At 42.6% G+C, this 18,739-nt stretch overlaps 1 protein-coding gene across 1 annotated transcript in view; it reads right to left on the bottom strand.

The window, feature by feature from the left end:
- CLINT1 (clathrin interactor 1) overlaps positions 1-18,739 on the bottom strand; it is a 1,421,335-nt gene that overhangs the window by 870,444 nt on the left and 532,152 nt on the right. The window contains exon 4 of the mRNA XM_044069360.1: positions 12,703-12,811. Within this exon, the coding sequence (XP_043925295.1) occupies positions 12,703-12,811 (109 nt within the window). The remainder of the gene's footprint in view (positions 1-12,702; positions 12,812-18,739) is intronic.

Genomic DNA, 18,739 nt, shown 5'->3' with positions numbered 1-18,739 from the left:
GTAATTCTGATTTTTGCATACAGACCGAGAATGGATTGTGTCCATTGTTCTGATAAGGTCCACTGCAGTACTCTCATGCAATATCTTCCTGGGGAACCAAAAGGACTGCAGATGCCATGAGACCTAAAAGACGTAGGATCAATCTCTGAGCTGGTCTTGGATGGAGGAGAACTAGAAGGGCTGTCATGCGTAGTTACTGAACTCTGATTGGAGGGAGAATGACTATTTGAAGCTTTGTATTCCGGTGGCTTTCCATCAAGTCTAAGGTTTGTGTTGGAGTCAAGCAACATTTTGGATGATTTAATGAAATTATTAGTTTCCAAAGCAGCTGGAGTACATGGTTCTGATGTTTGCGAAATAGATGCTCAGTGGGTGTAGTGAAGAGCCAATCGTCTAGGTATGGGATGACCTGAAACGCTTGAAGACACATGTGCGCCACTACAACTGCCATGATCTTGGTGAACACCCAGGGCGCTGTGGTGAGACTGAATGGCAAATCTCTAAACTGGAAAGGATTGGCTCCCAGCTGAAATCGAAGATATCTCCTGGAGTGCTTAGCTGTTTTGATGGGATAGTAAGCATCCTAGCGATCTATCAAGCATATCCAATCATCCTACCTCAGTAGAGGTTAAATGGACTTAACCATGACCATCTGGAATTTTGTCTGTCTTACAAACTTGTTCAGGTGACTTAGATCCAAAATGGGTCTGAGGCCCCCAGTCTTTTTTGGGACTAAAAAGAACCTGGAATAGACTGAGGAGTCTAACTGGTCATGGGGGACTGGATGGATGACTCTTTGTCTAGCAGCTTTGAAATTTTTATGGCTACCAAGTCCCACTGATTTGGTGGAACATTGGAGACTTTCTTTTTTTTTTGTGGTTGAAGAAAAAAAGGAATGGAGTAATGTCTGGATATTATCCTTAGCACCCAGGAATCTGATGTTATATTTTGCTAGGCTTGAACGTGTAAAGAGAGATGCCTGCCAACTGTCTCCAGACTGCAACAGTCGGGCAACCATTCAGGGGACGATGAAAGGTTTTCTCAGCAAAGGGACCTCAAAAGCTTTGATTTTGCCATCTGGTTCTGCCTCTTGGACATCGTCCATTAAAACAGCCTCCCCCTCTGCCACAGGAAGGTCTTTCACCTTGGGAGTCATGGAAAGAACCCTGGTTTGCAGAACTGCATCTTCTTCCTCAATCTCTGGTTTCTGGAGAATATTCTTTGTGGGGTGGAGAAGCATACTTCCACTGCAGAGACAGTTTTGCCATCCTGTTGACTCCTGGTGAGTGTATCCTTGACGTTGGGTCCAAACAAAGTATAACCATCATAAGGGGCATTAATGAAGGACTACAAAAGCCTTCTGCAAAGTCACAGTCATATCCAGACATGGTGGGACATGATGATGCTGGAGCCTGCTGCTCTTGTTGTACTATCAGCTGCATTAGAGATCAGATGCATGGCCACATTCGAGAAGACTAAAGGGTCGAAAGCTGAGAGTCCACTACTTTTGGATATTTGCCGGCAATATCAGTGAGTGAGATTACCTCCTTTGTCAAGTCTCTCTGGAATCTTGCAAGATAAACAAGATAGTTCAGTGATTGGAGAACAAAGGTTGCTGAAGTGCAAGTCCTCTTTCATATCTATCCATTGCCCTAAACTCTCTACTAGGAGGATGGATAGAAAAGTCTTCCTCCGATAGCGCTTTCTTAGTGGCTGCTGCCACCACCACAGCATCTATGGGTGGTCCCTTACTCCAGTGCTTCCCATCAGTGAGGGCAAATGGTATACAATCAGCCTTGTTTTGAATGGGCTCCAGAACATCGGGGTCCTTTGAAACACATTGAACCAACAGGTTTACAAGGGGCTCAATGGGTGATACCACCCAGGATAAAGCTGGTCCAGAACCAAGTGTCTCCAAGAATACAGACTCATCCAGAGAAGGGTCTTGGGACGAACAATCCCCTCTCTGTTTCATCAACTTCAGAATATCTCCAAAGGAACAGTCTTCAGAGAGGGAGCAAAGGGAATCCTCTCCTTCCTCTAAGTCAGTAACTTCTGTGAAAGACTCTGGGGAAGAGTCTAAACATTTTTTTACATGGCCATTTCCTGGGAACACTTTGGCAGGAGGGGTTAGCAGAAGGGTTAGAGTCTTATGGGGAACTGAAAGTAGATTGTCGCAGAAGCTCTTGGTACCAACTGACCCTGTATGACTGGATGCACAGGAGAAATAGCAGATTTTAGGTGAGGTGTGGGTGGACCTGGAGTAGTAGTAGCTGCCTTATCTTTGGAAGATGCCATAACCCCTTTGAAAGCTTAGAAAACCGAGGCTGCCACTGATGCCCATGATTCCCTCCAGTCTAAGAGGAAAGGTAAATCTTGGCACTGACAAGCCTTGGTTCCAAACAAGATCTTGGTCCCATGCTATCCAGAGCCAAAGCCACAAGGGGACAATATGGCTCCAAGAACCTCCAAGTCAAATTACCCCCCGTCCAACTCGGCTCAGATGCTTTGGCTCAGAGTCTCATCTCATTCTGATAGTACTGGTATCAATAGATATTGGGATATAGTCAGTGTCAAAGATGCCAGAAGCTCCAGTGCCAACAAATGAGCTACAGTTCCAATCAGTTCTGATGAACACAAAGCCAAAGACTGGATCGGTGCAGAATCCTTTATGAAGAGGATGACACAACCAATGTTCGTCACCTTTCCAGGGTACAGTGTTGGAATAATGCCAGCCTATATCTGCATCAAAAATGCCACCATCCTGTCGACATCCATTTCTGCAAGACTTCTAGATGACTGAGAGGGTGCTGCTACTAAAGAAGGTAGACAGCATCTCTTTTCTTACTGTATTGGAGAGGGGAGCTGAGACGTCACTGATTCCAGTGAAAAAATAGGCTCTTGGAGAAGGGGTATGAGGCCAAAGAGTTGTTTTTTTTTTTTTAGTATTTTAGGGTTGGGACCAACAGATGTGGTCGGTTCCTGTGATCTCTTTTTTGAGGTTTTGGTGGGAGATTTGCTTCTTTACATTTCTTTGTTTTGAGGAATTGCATTAGCTCTTTCCTTCTCTTTGCTAGAAGATGTAGAAGGAGAAAGTGAAGGGGTACCCCCTGCCTGAGCTGGAAGGAGCTTCTTAAACATTAATTTTTTTCATCACGTTTGCAAAGACCTGGCACTGAAGGTGACGCACGACTGGCAGTCCGAGTATCTGTAACTCAACCTAGGGTACTACTGGTAGGGGAGGTGTCGGAGCTCTGGAACTGATAAGTTTCAGACTGGTGCCGAGATTGGTTCCCGTCAGATCTGACAACCCACAAGTTTGAACGGATGAAAACAGCATTGGATCAAGTTCTTCTGGAAGTAAATAGGCTTGAAAAATAGGACAAAATGATGAAAACCATAGAAAATGTCAGGTTCCTTGCATCTGCAAATATATTAGCTTATTTTTTTTCCCATTAGTAAATGCTCTCAGTGGGAGAAAAAAAAGTCTGCAGATGAAGACAGTTGGCCAAGGGAAATGTGTATATTCTATTGTGACTGAAATTTACAAATATTCGTTCATGCATCTGCAAAGTTGTTACCAGTTTTTTTTCTCACTTTTGACTACCAGGTGCAAGCAATTAATCTTGAATGTTTGGAGCATTCTTTGCTGGAAAAATGCAAAATTTAAATGTACGATGGTAAGGAGTTCAGTGAAAAATACAGTCAAACTATGGGAAGTGAATTAGAAATACTAGCCTACTCAGCAGCCTTAACACTTTAATACATTTAATATAACAGTGCAAAATTTAGTTTTATTTAAATTTAGCCAGTGCACTTTTTCTTAGGGCTAAAAGTTAATGTTTTCAGAAAGCATCCAAGCTGTTTTTCATATCTAAGAGGGTGACAAAGATGAGAAAAGAAGGTACAGTTGTGTACATTTACCATAAATGTAGATGTTCGAGTGTATTCACTGTTGCAGTCATCACACTTGGGTTATCTGCCTACAGGTAGCCCTCAGTCGGCCCGAATAACTGAGTCTTGGGATTTCTGCGTTAGATGCTGTCGCCTCTTCCATGACGTCAGGGGTATAAAACATTTAGCCGACGCCATTACATCAGTTTTTCTTGCCCCAGATGTCATGAGCCCCCAAAATAGGAAGCAATTACATGGTGTGGAACACCTCTAGTAAAAAGTAAATACCATTGCCATAAGATATGGCTAAAAAAAGAAGACAGGTAGAAACTATAGAAAAGTCAGGGGGCTAGAGGGAGGGTAACCAGGACTGCAACAGTGAATACACTCGAACATCCACATTTATGTTAAGTGTACACAATTGTACTATGTTCTTAGTGTTTCACTGTTGCAGTAATCACACTTGGGTTGATTCCCAAAGCTGGAGAAGGGTGGAGGCAGTCAAGAGGTATTAGGGCTGGCTAGCAGGCCTTGTAAGACTGCTGTAGCAAATCCAGATCTGGAGTTGGAAAAGATAGGTAAGTGGTAATGCTTGATGAAGGTGTGTACTGAACTCCAGGTTGCAGCTTCCAGGATGTCCCTGGTAGGGACTCCCCTGAGAAATGCTGTAGAGGCGGAGGCAGCCCTAGTGGAATGGGTTCTAATCTACTGTGGGGTAGGTATTCCATGGAGCTTGCAGCAGAAATGGATGCAGTGTGATATCCACTTGGAGATGGTTTGCTGTGAAATGGCCTTGTTCTCTGCCCCTGTAGCAAAGCTGACTAGCAGCTGGTCAGATTTTCTGAACGGTTTAGTCCTGTCAAGGTAGAACCTAAGCTGCCTATGCAAGTCCAAGGAGTGCTGAATCCTTTTCCCTTTATTCTGAGGATTAGGAGAAAAGGTTGGTAAATGGATGGATTGGTTTAAAGCCACACTGGATACCACCTTGAGCATAAATGATGGGTTAGCCCTGAGGGAAACCCTGTCCGCATGGAAGATAATGAAGGGTTCCACAGCCATAAAGGCCTGTAACTCAGACACTCTTTTTGCTGAAGTGATGGCTAGACGCAAGGCTTTTTTCCAAGAGAGGAATTTTAACTCTGCTGTAGCAGCAGGCTCAAAAAGGGGAAGCATGAGCTTCTCTAGTACAAAGTTAAGGTCCCAGGCAGGAGTGGGAGCTCTCCTCGGGGGATCTTAAATTGTTAGCTCCTCTCAGGAACTGTTTGACCAGAGGGTGAGAGAAGAGGGGTGGCTCAGTATTGTAATGAGCTGAGATGGCAGAGGCATGAATCTTAATGGATGTGAAGGATAGGCCTTTGTGGAGCAGCTCCACTAGATAATCTAGGATTTGAGGTAAGGTGGGCACGGCTGTGTCCTTTCCTGGAGACTGGTTCCAAGAACAGTATCTTTTCCACTTTTCTGAATAGGATTTCCTAGTACTAGGCCTCCTGGCCTCAAGGATGACATCCAGCACCTGTTTGCTGAGGGATGCTGGTGATGTATTCAGGGAATAAGTCAGGCTGCTAGGTTCAGGGTTTGCAGCTGAGGATGCAAAATCTGGCCCTCCTGCTGGGTAGCAGAGAGGGAGTCTGATGCAGGTGCCAGGTTGGCACTGTTAGACTGCGTAAAAGTGGGTACCAGTGCTGGCGTGGCCAGTCTGGTGCAATAAAGATTGTCCCTGACCTGTCCTGTTTGATCTTGAGTAGTACTTTCGAGAAGAGGGGCAGAGGGGGAAAGGCATAGATTGAGAGTTTTTCCCATGTAAAGGATAGGGCATCCACTTCCCATGCTTGGCTGTGGGGAGTTCTGGTGCAAAAAGTACAGTTGTGTACACTTACCATAAATGTAGATGTTCAAGTGTATTCACTCTTGCAGCCATCACATTTGGGTTATCTGCTTGCAGTAGCCTTCAGTCGGCCTGAATATCAAAGTCTTGGGTCCTGCGTCGGTTGCCGTCTCATCTTCCATGACGTCAGATAGTCAGGGGTATAAAGCATGCAGCCAATGCCATTACATCAGTTTTTCTTGCCCCAGATGTCAGGTGCCCCCATAATGGGAAGCAATTATATGCCTCCAACAAAAAAGCAAATACACCAAAAAGCTTTAAGCAGAGTAAGCAAGAACAGAGGTATAGCCAATAGAAGTCAGTGGGGCTGGAGGGAGGGTAACTAGGACTTCAACAGTGAATACACTCAGACATCTACATTTATGGTACATGTACTCAACTGTACTATGTTCTTCATGTTTCACTGTTGCAGTCATCACATTTGGGTAGATTCCCAAAGCTTAGGATGGTAGGAGGAAATTAGATAGCATTAGGACCAGCTCTGGATTTAGAGAAAATTGGCAAATGGTAATGCTTGGTGAAGGTAGGTACAGAACTCCAGGTAGCAGCTTCTAGGATGTCCCTGGCAGGTACACATTTGAGAAAGGCTGCAGAGGTAGATGCAGCCCTGGTTGAATGTGGTCTAATCCCCTGTAGGGTTAAGTTTTCCATGGCGCTTATAGTAGAAATTAATGCAATGACCCATCCATTTAGAAATGGTTTGTTTTGAAATGCCCTTCCCCTCTGCCCCTGCAGCAAATGCAACCAGCAGCTGATCAGATTTCCTGAGAGGTTTAGTCCTGTCCAAATAAAATCTAAGTTGTCTGTGCACATCTAAGGAGTGCATTATTCGTTCCCCTTTGTTCTGTGGATTAGAAAAGGTTGGCAAATGAATGGACTGCTTAAGGGCTACACTGGATATCACCTTGGGCATGAAGGAGGGATTGGTCCTGAGGGACACCCTGTCCGCATGAAAAATGATAAAAGGCTCCACTGCCATGAGGGCCTGTAATTCAGACACCCTTCTTGCTGAAGTGATGGCTAAAAGGAAGGCTGCTTTCCAAGAAAGGAATTTCAACTCTGCATTTGCAGCTGGCTCAAAAGGAGGTACAGTGCGTTTTTCCAATACAAAGTTAAGGTCCCGGGCTGGAGTAGGGGCTCTCATGGGTGGTCTTAAGTTTTTAGCCCCTCTGAGGAACTGCTTTATCAGTGGATGAGAGAAGAGGGCTGTTCTGTGTTGTAAATGAGCTGAAATGACTGAGGCATGAATTTTGATGGAGGAAAAGGAAAGGCCCATGTGAAGCATCTCAGTTAAGTATTGATGAATCTGAGGTAAATTGGGTGCTGCTGTGCCCATCCCCTGAGTTTGGTTCCAGGAACAGAATCTTTCCGTTTTTCAGCATAGGATTTTCTAGTACTAGGCCTCCTTGCTGCCAGAACGACATCCAACACTTGCTTACTGAGGGATGGTAACAGAGAGATCAGGTAATTAGCCAGGCTGCCAGGTTCAGGGTTTGAAGCTGTGGGTGCAGAATCTGGCCCTCCTGCTGGGACAGCAAGGCAGGGGTCTGAGGAAGGTGCATGGCGCTAGCAGTGACACACTGTGCAAAAGGGGGTACCAGTGTTGGCGTGGCCAGTCTGGTGCAATCAGTATAGTCCTTGGTTTGTTTGGTTTGATCTTTAGTAGTACCTTGGAGAGGAGAGGAAGAGGGGCAAAGGCATAAACGGATAGGTTTTTCCAGGTGAAGGACAGGGCATCCACTTTCCAAGCCTGTTTGTGGGGAGTCCTTGTGCAGAATGTTTCCAATTGGAAGTTCTGGGGGGAGGCAAACAGGTCTATATCTGGGCTCCCCCCATTTGTTTCTCAACATGTTGAATATCTTTGGTTCCAGTTTCCACTCGGGTGGGTCCATGAGATTTCTGTTTAGTTCATCTGCCAGTGTATTTAGCTTTCCTGGAAGGAATTGAGCCTGTAGGTGCACTTGCTAGCTCAAGGCTGTGTTCCACAGAGCCATGGCTAGTCTGCAGAGAGGGTATGAGTGGGTTCCCCCCTGCTTGTTTATGTACCACATGACAGTGGTGTTGTTCATCTTTACCATTAATTGCCCTGGAAGAATGTGGTCCTTGAAGGCTGTCATAGCATTCTGTACAGCTAACATTTCTTTTTGATTGATATGCAGGTGCATTTGACTTGGGTTCCATTTGCCCTGAATGCACTTCCCTGCCAAGTGAGCCCCCGTGCATAGTCTGATGTGTCTGTTGTAAGGGTTTGGGCAGCAGGGGGTAGAGTGAATAGCAGTCCCTTTTTTGGGGGAAGGCCTCTGCCTACCAAAGGAACTCTATCTGTAGACATGGTACAATAGGAATCATTGCTTCTAGATCCTGAAAATGTTGACACCATAGGCTTTTTAAATACCACTGTAGTTTCCTCATATGCAGTCTTGCATATGGAATTAGGAGAATGCAGGAGGCCATGAACCACAGGGCTTGGTATTTTCCTTGCAGATAGCTGGGTCTTTGTGGCCAGTAATTTGATGTAGGCTGTCAAATTAACTAGTTTCTCTGGCATGAGGAAAGCCATCTGGGAAGTTGTGTTCAAGCTTGCTCCCAGGAATACAATTTGTTGGCAGGGTACAAGATGTGATTTATTTTCGTTTATGGTGTATCCCAGAGAAGTTAGCAATTTCTGTACAAACGCCACATGATTCAATAGTATGTCCTGGCTTTCTGCTTGAATTAGACAATCATCCAGGTAGGGATATATCTGGATATTTCTTTGTCTGCAAAATGCAATGACTGGAGCTAGGCACTTTGTGAATACCCTGGGCACAGTAGATAAGCCAAAGGACAGTGCAGACTGAGAACTGATAGTGCATGTAGCCTGCTTTGAAGCGTAGGTATCTTCTGCAAAATTCCCTTATTGGGATGTGCAGGTAGGCTTCCTTTAAATCCAGTGTTGCCAACCAGGCATCCTTGCCTAGCATAGGAAGCAGCTGGTGAAGAGTTAGCATCTTGAATTGGGATCACCAAAAAAGTGTTTAGGATATAGAGGTCCAGGATAGGACGCCAGGAGTTATCTTTTCTGGGCACAAGGAAAATCTTGAGTAAAAATCTTGTCCCCTTTCCTCTTCAGGTTGAATAGATCTGATACTTAAGAAATAGAGAGAATATGTTTTTGAGCCTCTGTCCACTGATTTGGAGATAGATTTGGTCAACCGTTTGGGGTTGGTAAGGAGTGAAAGTGGAATCTTTATCCTTGGGAAACCATATTTAAAACCCATTTGTCCTGGATAATGAGTTCCCAATTGTTTGCCTGCAGGGCAATCTTTCCCCCTAAAGGAACAGTCAGTTGTGCAGGGCTTAGAAGATTTAAATTTAAGTCATTGAGACAGTTTACCATGGGGGGAGCCTTACCACTCCCTGCTTTGGAAGTGGGAGCCCCCCACTGCTTAGTCCTGTGAGTACCTTGGGACTGAAGTCTGGGTGTTTTGCTGGTTCTGGGTTTGGACAAAAAAGGCCTGGAAGAGGCAGGAAAGGACCAATTTTTAGAGGGCCAATGCCTACTAAATCTGGGAGGCTGTACTTCCAGGAAATCTTTAACAGTTTGCATAGATTTAGCTTTTTCCTCCATCTTTTTAAGTACTTCTGCTATGTTGCCAAATAGGCGGTCTTGGTTTAAGGGAGCATCCAGCAATTTAGCTTTAACATGATCTGGCAAAGATTGCTCCTTAAGCCAAGCATGCCTTCTAAGTACAGACCCAGTGACAGCAGCCCTGAAAGATGTCTCCAGTGAATCAAAACCACATTGCAAAGTATGTTTTCCAACTTGTTCAGCAGAATGCATTAAATCCTGTAAATCTTTATTTTCAGCACATTCAGGAATCAACATCATTTTCTGTATAAGCAATCCAATAATATGCTGCTAATACTTTAACATATGAAACTGGCAGTTTAAGGCCCTAATGGCCAAGGATGCAGAAGTGTACACCTTCTTACCCCATTTATCCAGCGTCCTGGAATCTCTATCAGAGGGGGTAGGATTTTTGGCAGTAGTAGCTTTAATGCCCTTGGATCCCTGTGAAATGGTCTCAGAATCCGCAGTAAGATTTTTAGAGAGGAACTTGTGAGAGTCAGGAACACTAATATCTATCAGGTTTTCTGGGAGCAGGAGGTAGAGAGTCAGGGGCCAAGCTAGATTTCGAAAAAGCATCATCAACAATGTCCAGTACAGGGGGGATAGATAAATCCCTAAGCCTCTTTTTAGAGTCAGAGTAATCTGGCTTTCCCAGTGGAAATGCTCCCTAAGAGTATGCAAGGTTTCACCAAAAGAGAAATCCTCTGGAGGGGAAGCAGAGGGAATAGAGTCCTCTGCATCAGAATCCTCACAGGTAGATAAGGGTAAATCCTGGTCATCAGAGGAAATAGAAATTTCAGAGTCCTGATCAGAAGAATCATAAGGAAACTCAGTTCTAGGTCTTTTGGAGGGGGAAGGGTGGCTTCCCCTGATTAGAGTAATAAGGTCTTCAGCCATTCTTATCATTTGTTTTTTAGGCATAGAGGCCTGACCATGCGGTCTGGGCATTGGTTTTCTTGGCACGGATAGAGTTTTATGCCTTGAAGAAGAAGATGGCGTCAGTTTAATATGCAAGTCAGTAGGCCTGAATACACTCTCAAAAACCGGTGCCTGCAGAGCGGCTGCGGACCCATCCAAGGTAGAGACATCCGCAGGTTCCACAGCTGAAGCATCTCGTGGCATGCTGGACTCTGAATGGGTCTCGGTAGAGACCTGCGACTCTGTAGAAGCAGGTATCAGGGGCTGCGAAAGCGCCTCACTGAGTACTGGCGACTAGCTTAACAAAAGCATTGTCAGCAGTTATGGACCTATGCGGTCTTTCTTTCTTTATCCTTATGTTTTTTCGGAAGATCGGTAGTCGGATGTCTTAACGAAGCCATTTTGGAATACGGAGAATGACAGCAAAAGAATTTAGCAACAAAGATAGCCTGACGACGAATAGATTGGGTGTAGAACAAGGCAAAAAAAATTGTTCTAACCCCCCCCCAATGATCAGTGCACCCAAATCCTGGGCAGGGATATTCATTACTACTGCTTTCTGCCTCCTAGGGATGCCAAGCAAGGAAGAGGACAACTAGGGACCACAGTTATTACCCAAAAGTTAGGACATTTCGCATGCACCTAACACCATCTCCCTACTGGCCATCAGGCAAGCTGAAGTGCCCATTAGATCAGGCTTGAACAAGGGTACAGTGCTGAATACTCGTTACACGTGGACAGAATATGATATGGTCTTTGTCTTGTGTCCTAACATCCCTCCTTTTGTGTATGGAGACCACGTCTTAGTTCCTTACTAAGGTGTCAACCCTTGAGCAGGAGTAGAACTACCCTAGTTTGGAAAGCTAAGCTTGCTTTGAACACACTTTTCCAACCTACCAATGCAGCTATGTCACTAAGCAAATCGAGGTAATCTGGGATTTTATCTGTTTCTGCCATAGAGAAGGCTTATCATGATCGCTGGTACTTTTCATCATAGCATCTTTCCAGAACAGCAGTTGGCTACTGGGAATCCAACGTTTTACACAGCTGATCAACAAGCCATATATTTATAGTTTATAAAGAATACTTTTTTTTTTTTTTTTTTTAATGCTGGTCAATACAAACATTTGGCCATACAACACTTTATAACCAAATACGTGATTTTGTATACTTCACTGTTTAAGAAATGTAAACTTTTATTCAAATCAATGTCAATATAAGAGTAACTGTGTAACAAAAGTTAACTCTGGTATTAACAGTAATCTGAAAAAGTATACAGCTGTTGATAACAGTTTAAGTACATGAATGTGTTCATCTCGGCTCCCACTGAAATGTCAACACTCGAAATGCTGAGTGCAGACAAGTCAAAAAAAAAAGACCACAAACAAAGGAGAAGGGAATTTTGAGAATCGCTCTTCTCCTTTAAACTTCTTTTTGCGAGGGGAGGGAGGTCCCCCACACCCATGAACTTGTATATACGAACTCAGAGATCGCCATACCTCTGAGAAAAGGGAATATTCTGAGAAACTGCATCTTGGACTTGATATATGTTAAGTCTGATCTTTCCGCCGATTCAGTCTCTGTATTTCAGGACTCGCTCTAGCGGGTCTCGACATTTCATATGGTTACCACTCATATCTCACTTTAGTATCTCAGTGAATTTTTTTGTTAGTTCACCTAACTTTTTTTTTTTTTATTTTAAATAGTGCACTTAAGTACTGAATCAAGGTCTTGGGTCTCCTTATATTCCATACAAACAATACTGAAGGAAAATGTCTGCACTCATTAAACATACTGCATGCAAAAAATTCTGAAATAAATTGTCAACATTCCTTAAGATTTAGTGAAATCTGTGTTAGAACAGATCATTCAATATGCACTGTATCAGAAGCGGCAGCAGGATTGACAATTATCAGCTGCCTACGTCACTAAAAAATGAAATGTTCAAAGCTGGACAGTGAATCCTGTGCAAAATAAATCAGCATTACAACTGCAGTCTCTCATCAGACAAAAGTACCTTGACCCTACCTAACTTAGCACAGAAAATATTACTCAAGGGAAAAAAAAAATTCAGATTTGTGTTTTAGGTTGTCTAACCTTTCCTTCCCATATAATTAAAATTATTCCTGCATAAACACTGCAGGGGACTAGATTCTGGTGCATACTTTAATATAAATCTGAGCATTCATGTTGTGTTGGTTTTATTAGCCAGCCCCTTCTCCCAAGTTCTCATCTTCACTAATTAATACTCTGGGGTCCTATGCCTTGAATTCTGCACTCTTCACAAAACCAGCAAGTCACATTCTAATTAGGAAGGGAAAACCACTGTGTTAACATAGGTGAACGACAACTCCAACTACTGTTTTTGCTGTCTTCATTTTTCCATGCTTACCTACAAAATGGTAACTTTCCAGTGATCGCAAATCATATATATGTTCTCTGGCACTTGTAACAACACGTTCAGACCCATTCCTTATGAGGTAAGCCGAAAGCAGCAGAGACTGTAAAAACAAAATATACTGTCACTATTTACAATAACAGATAATCTGCTATCAATACTTCTATTTTTATAGGATGCATTATGAATATACCACAGATACGACCAACATTTCTTGAAAAGCAAATACTGTGTAGTACAATCTAACCATAAAGTTACCTTAAAATGCTGATGTAAGAACATCCATGGCTATAGCCTGCCTACTGCTACTTTCCAGTGATCATTCATTAGTGATTCATTACTAGTTCTGTCCCTCCATTTCTACCTGCTCAGTTTTCAATTATCCCCCTTCCCGGTTCCATCTATGCCTACTTCACTGTTCATTCTCCAACTCTTCTTCTTCTTTCGGCTTTTTCCTGGTTAGGGGTCGCCACAGCGGATCACTTGTCCGCTTATGATTGGCAGTGGAGTTTTACAGTGTCGAGTTGCCAGCCCGGCGCTCAACCCTATAATCTGTCCCTTAATGACATGGTACACCAACAGCCAATCTTCCCCTTCTCTTCTAGTATGAGCATAAGCAGTGCCTTAATTTTTCTTCAAATGCCAGCTACTCTAATCCAATTAACATTTTACCAAATAAGTACTGCATTCTATCCACCAAGGGTAATGTCATTCTGTCTATATGACCTTCAGAAGTGAATAAAGTATCCCACATGCAATCTTTTTTGTATCCTTTATTTATTTACTTGTATGCTAATAAACTAGGCTGGTCTAAAGAACCATACCAAAGGCTCATGGCAAAACAATTAATGTAAAATCAAGTAAGAGCAATAAACAATATATGTTACATACTTTTTATAGGATTTTAGAATTCATATTCTGCAATTCCTTACAGTGCACCTACACACTAGCATCAGTCATGTTATTAACATGCAAGTAATAACAAGGAAGTAAACATGCATCAAATATTCAGACTAAATAAAAAATGAAGACATACAGGAAAAAGTACACTGAAACAGCTCCCTATTTGATTCATCATCTCTGTTACCTCCTCACTGTGTCAGATCTATGCTCTTTAGATGTTACACTGCATCTATAGGATTCTTACTCTTTTTGAACACAGTATCTCCCCTGAATGAAATACTTTATGAATATACCAGAATACAATTATAAGTACAGCTTTATCCAAACACTTAAGGCACCCTAGTTTATGCTCACTGAAGCATATATGGCTGTCTTCTTACCCTTCACCAAGTGCAGACTCCATACCTCTCAACTGATTTTCACAGAATGTCCGGATTGTTTGACTCAAATTTTTGGCCCATTTTTCATAAAACTGTTGTTTTTTGGCAAATCATTGAGGACTGAAGTCAGAAAATAACCGCAGACATTGGATTTTCAGACTTCACATTCTTCAGAAAATTCATGCTAATGCAAAAGCTATTATTCTATCAATTTTCTAAATTTGTAAGAACAATATTTAAAAAGTGCCCCTACTTTTGGGCCTTTGTCTCCCCATTATTTGTGGCTTTGCACAGATTTCTTGCTCTATGAGGTCCTCTGAATACAGGATACATGCTGCCTAGAAAGTGCACTGTAGTATTTGACTGTATATGTATTGTTCTCCTTTTCAACTTCCCCTTTAAACATCATTAGTTAATCAACTTTGCAAAAATCTCTACTTTCCTGTCCATACCAGCTCAGTACTCCATCTTGGCACTGTTTAGTTCTTCCACTTGTCTTTCCCTACATCTAAACTTTAAATCAATCTTCACCTTTTCCATCTCTCCTCAACCTTTTGCACCACAAAAAGAAAAAAAAAAAAAATCAGCTTGCCTCCATATACATCTTTTCACACATCTCTCTTACCTCCTACTAGTCTCATTTCAGTGAATGACAATCACAAATGAAGATTATTAGCTTCCCTGTGTATATACTTCCAAAAGCTTCATCTTTACTTCACCCTTCCATTTTCCTCCTCACAAGTACAATACTGTTGTGCAGCTGCTGCAAGCAGAAATCAAAAATCGGCCCTAGTGGTGGTAGTATATTAGTGTTTTGTAGGGCTCGTTACCTCCTCAGGCTGCTCTGTAAATTTTTATTTTGAAGTAATCTTTGAGATTTTAAGCAAAGTTTGACTACATTATTGGAGATAATGGCCTTGGATATGGAAGTGAAGACAATCTGCTGAGCTCCAGAAAGGACAATGGGCTGATATTGTCTTCTGTAAGCAATGATGTCAACTGTCAGCAAATGATGAGACTGAAATTTGGAGATGCATGTGGCCATTGAAAGCAATATGGCAGTAGAATAAGTGTTTATGAGACCATTTGAATTCTATGGGGATGATTCCAGGAGGTTTCTGCATGAACAATATGACGCCATGCTGCCTTTAGAATGGCAAGTGGCAAACGTTTGAAATAAAGGGGCAGAATTAACCAATCAAACTGTTTATATTGTACAAGTGTTGGATAATTTAGAAGACAAGGAAAGGAGGCACAATTTGAGGTTTAATAGGTTGTTAGGTGGACAGAAAGACTTGGACTACCTTGAATTTGGTGTAATGCATGGGTTTCTCTAAGAGATCACTAAAAACAGAGAAAGCATAGTGACTACCATTACCATTAGTGGATACTCTCAGATGACCATAAATTATAACTTTGAAACAACTTGTGACTTGGTACAAGTTGTGATGATCAGAAAAGTACAGTTGTGTAAGAAGGACTTACCCAAAAAAGGTGGAGGTTTGAATTCTTCACAGCTGCAGTAGCCTTTAGCCTACACAGATTGTGTCTTGCCCAAGACAAAAACAACCGGTCAGCCTCCTAAACCTCTGGCTGCCTGCCTCTCACACCTTCACTATGAATGCAGATTGGGCAGCCCTGTGGATTCAGCAGTCAAGGGTGAATTCAGAGCTTTCTTGCTTAAAAATTGAGAATGCTTGTACTCCTCCTGAACTACAAAAACAAACAGAAACATTTTTATATATCCCAACAAATAACTATATACAAAAGCAGGGGGAGGAGGGTGTGCACAGCTATTACAGCAGTGAAGAATTCGATCATCATCTGTTATGGGTAAACACGACATACACAACTGTAATATGCTCATCATCCCACTGCTGCCATTGATTACCAAAGCTGGGAGGAGGAAGGATATGGATCCAGGAAGCCCTGGAGAGTGGTCCTAGCAAAGTCTGTCCTGAATCTAGAAAAGAAATCCAGTTTGTAATGCCTTGTAAATACACATACAGGGGGCCATGTAGCTGCATCTAGAACAATTTGAGTCCACCCCTTTCTGATAATGCCATCCAAGAAGACAAGGCTCTAGTACAGTGAGCCTTGATACTGCCTGGAATTTGTTTACCATGGTCGGCACACATCAATAACATGGAAACAGTCGGTTTTGACATGGGTTATGTTTCATTGTCTCAACATAAGAAACCAACAGCTGATCTGCTTTTCTAAAGGACTTAATTATGTCACGATAACACCTGACATGCACATCCAGAATATGCAGAATCCCTTCTCCTTGGTTCTTAGGATATGGATAGAACACTGGAAGACTGATGGCTTGATTTCAAATGAACTCGACACCAACTTGGGTACGAATGAGGGATTTGTTCTTAATGAGACCCTATCTCTATGGAACACCAGACAGTGTTCACTCACCACGAGAGCTTGTAATTGACTTCTTACATATGTCAGAGCAATGAGAAAGTACAGTTGTGTAAGTTGAACTCACCATAACTGCTGATGTTTGAATGATCACTACTGCATTAGCATTAGCTATATGGGTTACAGCCTACCAAGGATATAATAGCTGGCCAACTTCCAAAGCTTCAGGGCACCTTTCGAACACTCAAAATGTCAAGGCAGCTTGAGCTGAGCTGGATAAAAGAAAAGTTTGGGAGCAAAGCCCTTCAGTGATTTCCTGCCAGCAGAGAGAAGGAGGCTGAGCCCTGAAAGGACAATGCTAGAAACAACAAAAAATAAAAATCCACACACTGGCAAAAAAAAAAAAAAAAAAACAAGGGGGGTGGATGCCGAGAGCAGCTACAGCAGCACTGATCATTTGAAAATTTACCCTTAGCTATATGGACATATTACCTTAGCTAACTGCATTTGTGAGGTGGATGGTGAAGAGTCCAGGAGAGCTCCTTTAGAATAGTCCTCTGAACCTAGAGAAGGTATGCAGTGTTTTGTAAAAGTATGTAGAGAGGACCAAGTAGCAGCTTCTAGAATATTTCTAGAATCTAACCCTTTCTAGAAAACCATTGATGAAGCAAAGCCCTGGTAGAGCGGGCTGTCACCCTGCCTGGAATAGTTTTGTTATACTGAGTATAACAAAAGGCAAAAGCCTCAGACAACCATTTAGAAATAGTCTGCTTTGACACAAGTTGTCCTGTCTTATTATCTTCAAAAGAAATAAATAATTGATTCCTATTGTCCTATATGGAAAGACTCAAAAAAATTCCCAACTATTCTCTGTCTCATATCGTCTACTTAGAGGCAATCTCTGCTTGACTTACAAAGCAATGTCTGACTCGGTTACAAATGCTACATCTAAAGAAATCCCAATCCCTCCACACCACACGCTTCAGAGACCTCAACCTCATTACCACAATCAACAGAACGTGCTGGAGGCACAGGTTCATAACCCAGAGACTGCCCATGGTATGGAATAAACTTCCCATACATGTCAAACAGAGCACCTCACTGGCCCTCTTCAAGGGAAATCTTGATGAGTGGATGGGAAATAGAAAATTCACCCCTGGGATCACTCCAGTGGCTCTACTCGACAGAGCCACTGGGAACTAAGGTCGGGTGGCATGATGCCAGGGTAATCCTGTGGGCTAGGCTTGCAAAGGCTCCAGGACCATTAGCCTAGTACACACCTATGAACCTATTCAAAGATCTGAAAGATTTAGTTCTTTCAAGCCAGTACTCAACCTATCTGTGGACATCCCAGGTATGGAGTAACCTCTCTCCTTCACTTTAGGTTCAGGAAAGAAAACGGGGAGATGGACAGTTTAAAGTAAACTTGGATACCAGTTTAGGCATAAAAGGATTAGTTCTCAAAGAAACCCTGCACCTATGAAACATGAGACAGGGTTGACTCGACACAAGAACTTCAGTAAAACAGTTTTCCATGTTAAGAACCTCAAGTCAGCCAGATTAGCTGGTTCAAATGGAGCATGTGTTAGCCTCCCTAACAAAAAATTAAGATCCTAAGGAAAGCCACCAGTTTTCTTCAACGCTTCTTATGCAAAGCCCTTACAAGAATATTTTGTCATGAGATTGCACTGAAACAGGAAGATCCATGGGCAGACATGCTGATATGTCCAATAAAAGAACATATATATTTGTATGATTATTTGATTACTATCTGAATATCCATACTAGCATTATTCTTAGTTTCTAGACAGATAATGAATACTCTGTTCAAGACTATGACTATTATTTCTAGTGTATAAAGTACAGTTTTGTACCTACCATAAATGTAGATGTCCGATAGGTATGCATCTGCAGTCATAACATATGTGTTGTCCTGCGTCAGGCAGCTCTTCGGTCGGCCGGATTCCAAAGTCTGAATCTGGCCTCAGCTGATGTCGCACTTTCCCCGACGTCAGAGCGTCTGGGGTATAAAAGCTTCAGCCGACGCCACTTTCCTCAGTTTTTCTTGCCCCATATGCCAGGTGCCCTCTAAGAGGGCTTAATTTGGATAAATGCAGAAAGTTCCAAACATTTGCAAATTTATATACATGTATAAACAAACAAATACACCAAAGTAGATTCCCCCAGCTAGCTAAAAGAGGGGTAAGTACCCTAGGAATACCACAGAGGGGTAGGAGGGAGGGTAAACCTGACTGCAGATGCATACCTATCGGACATCTACATTTATGATAGGTACAAAACTGTACTATGTCCTTCAAGGATGCATCTGCAGTCATAACATATGGGTAGAATACCATAGCCAATTTGGGGGAGGT

Source organism: Protopterus annectens, chromosome 4.part0 (genome assembly GCF_019279795.1).
Source record: "Protopterus annectens isolate FY-2018-M chromosome 4.part0, PAN1.0, whole genome shotgun sequence".
In the NCBI taxonomy this organism is placed as follows: domain Eukaryota; kingdom Metazoa; phylum Chordata; order Ceratodontiformes; family Protopteridae; genus Protopterus; species Protopterus annectens.
Note: the sequence above shows the minus strand (reverse complement) of the source record. Positions and strands in the feature narration are given on the sequence as shown.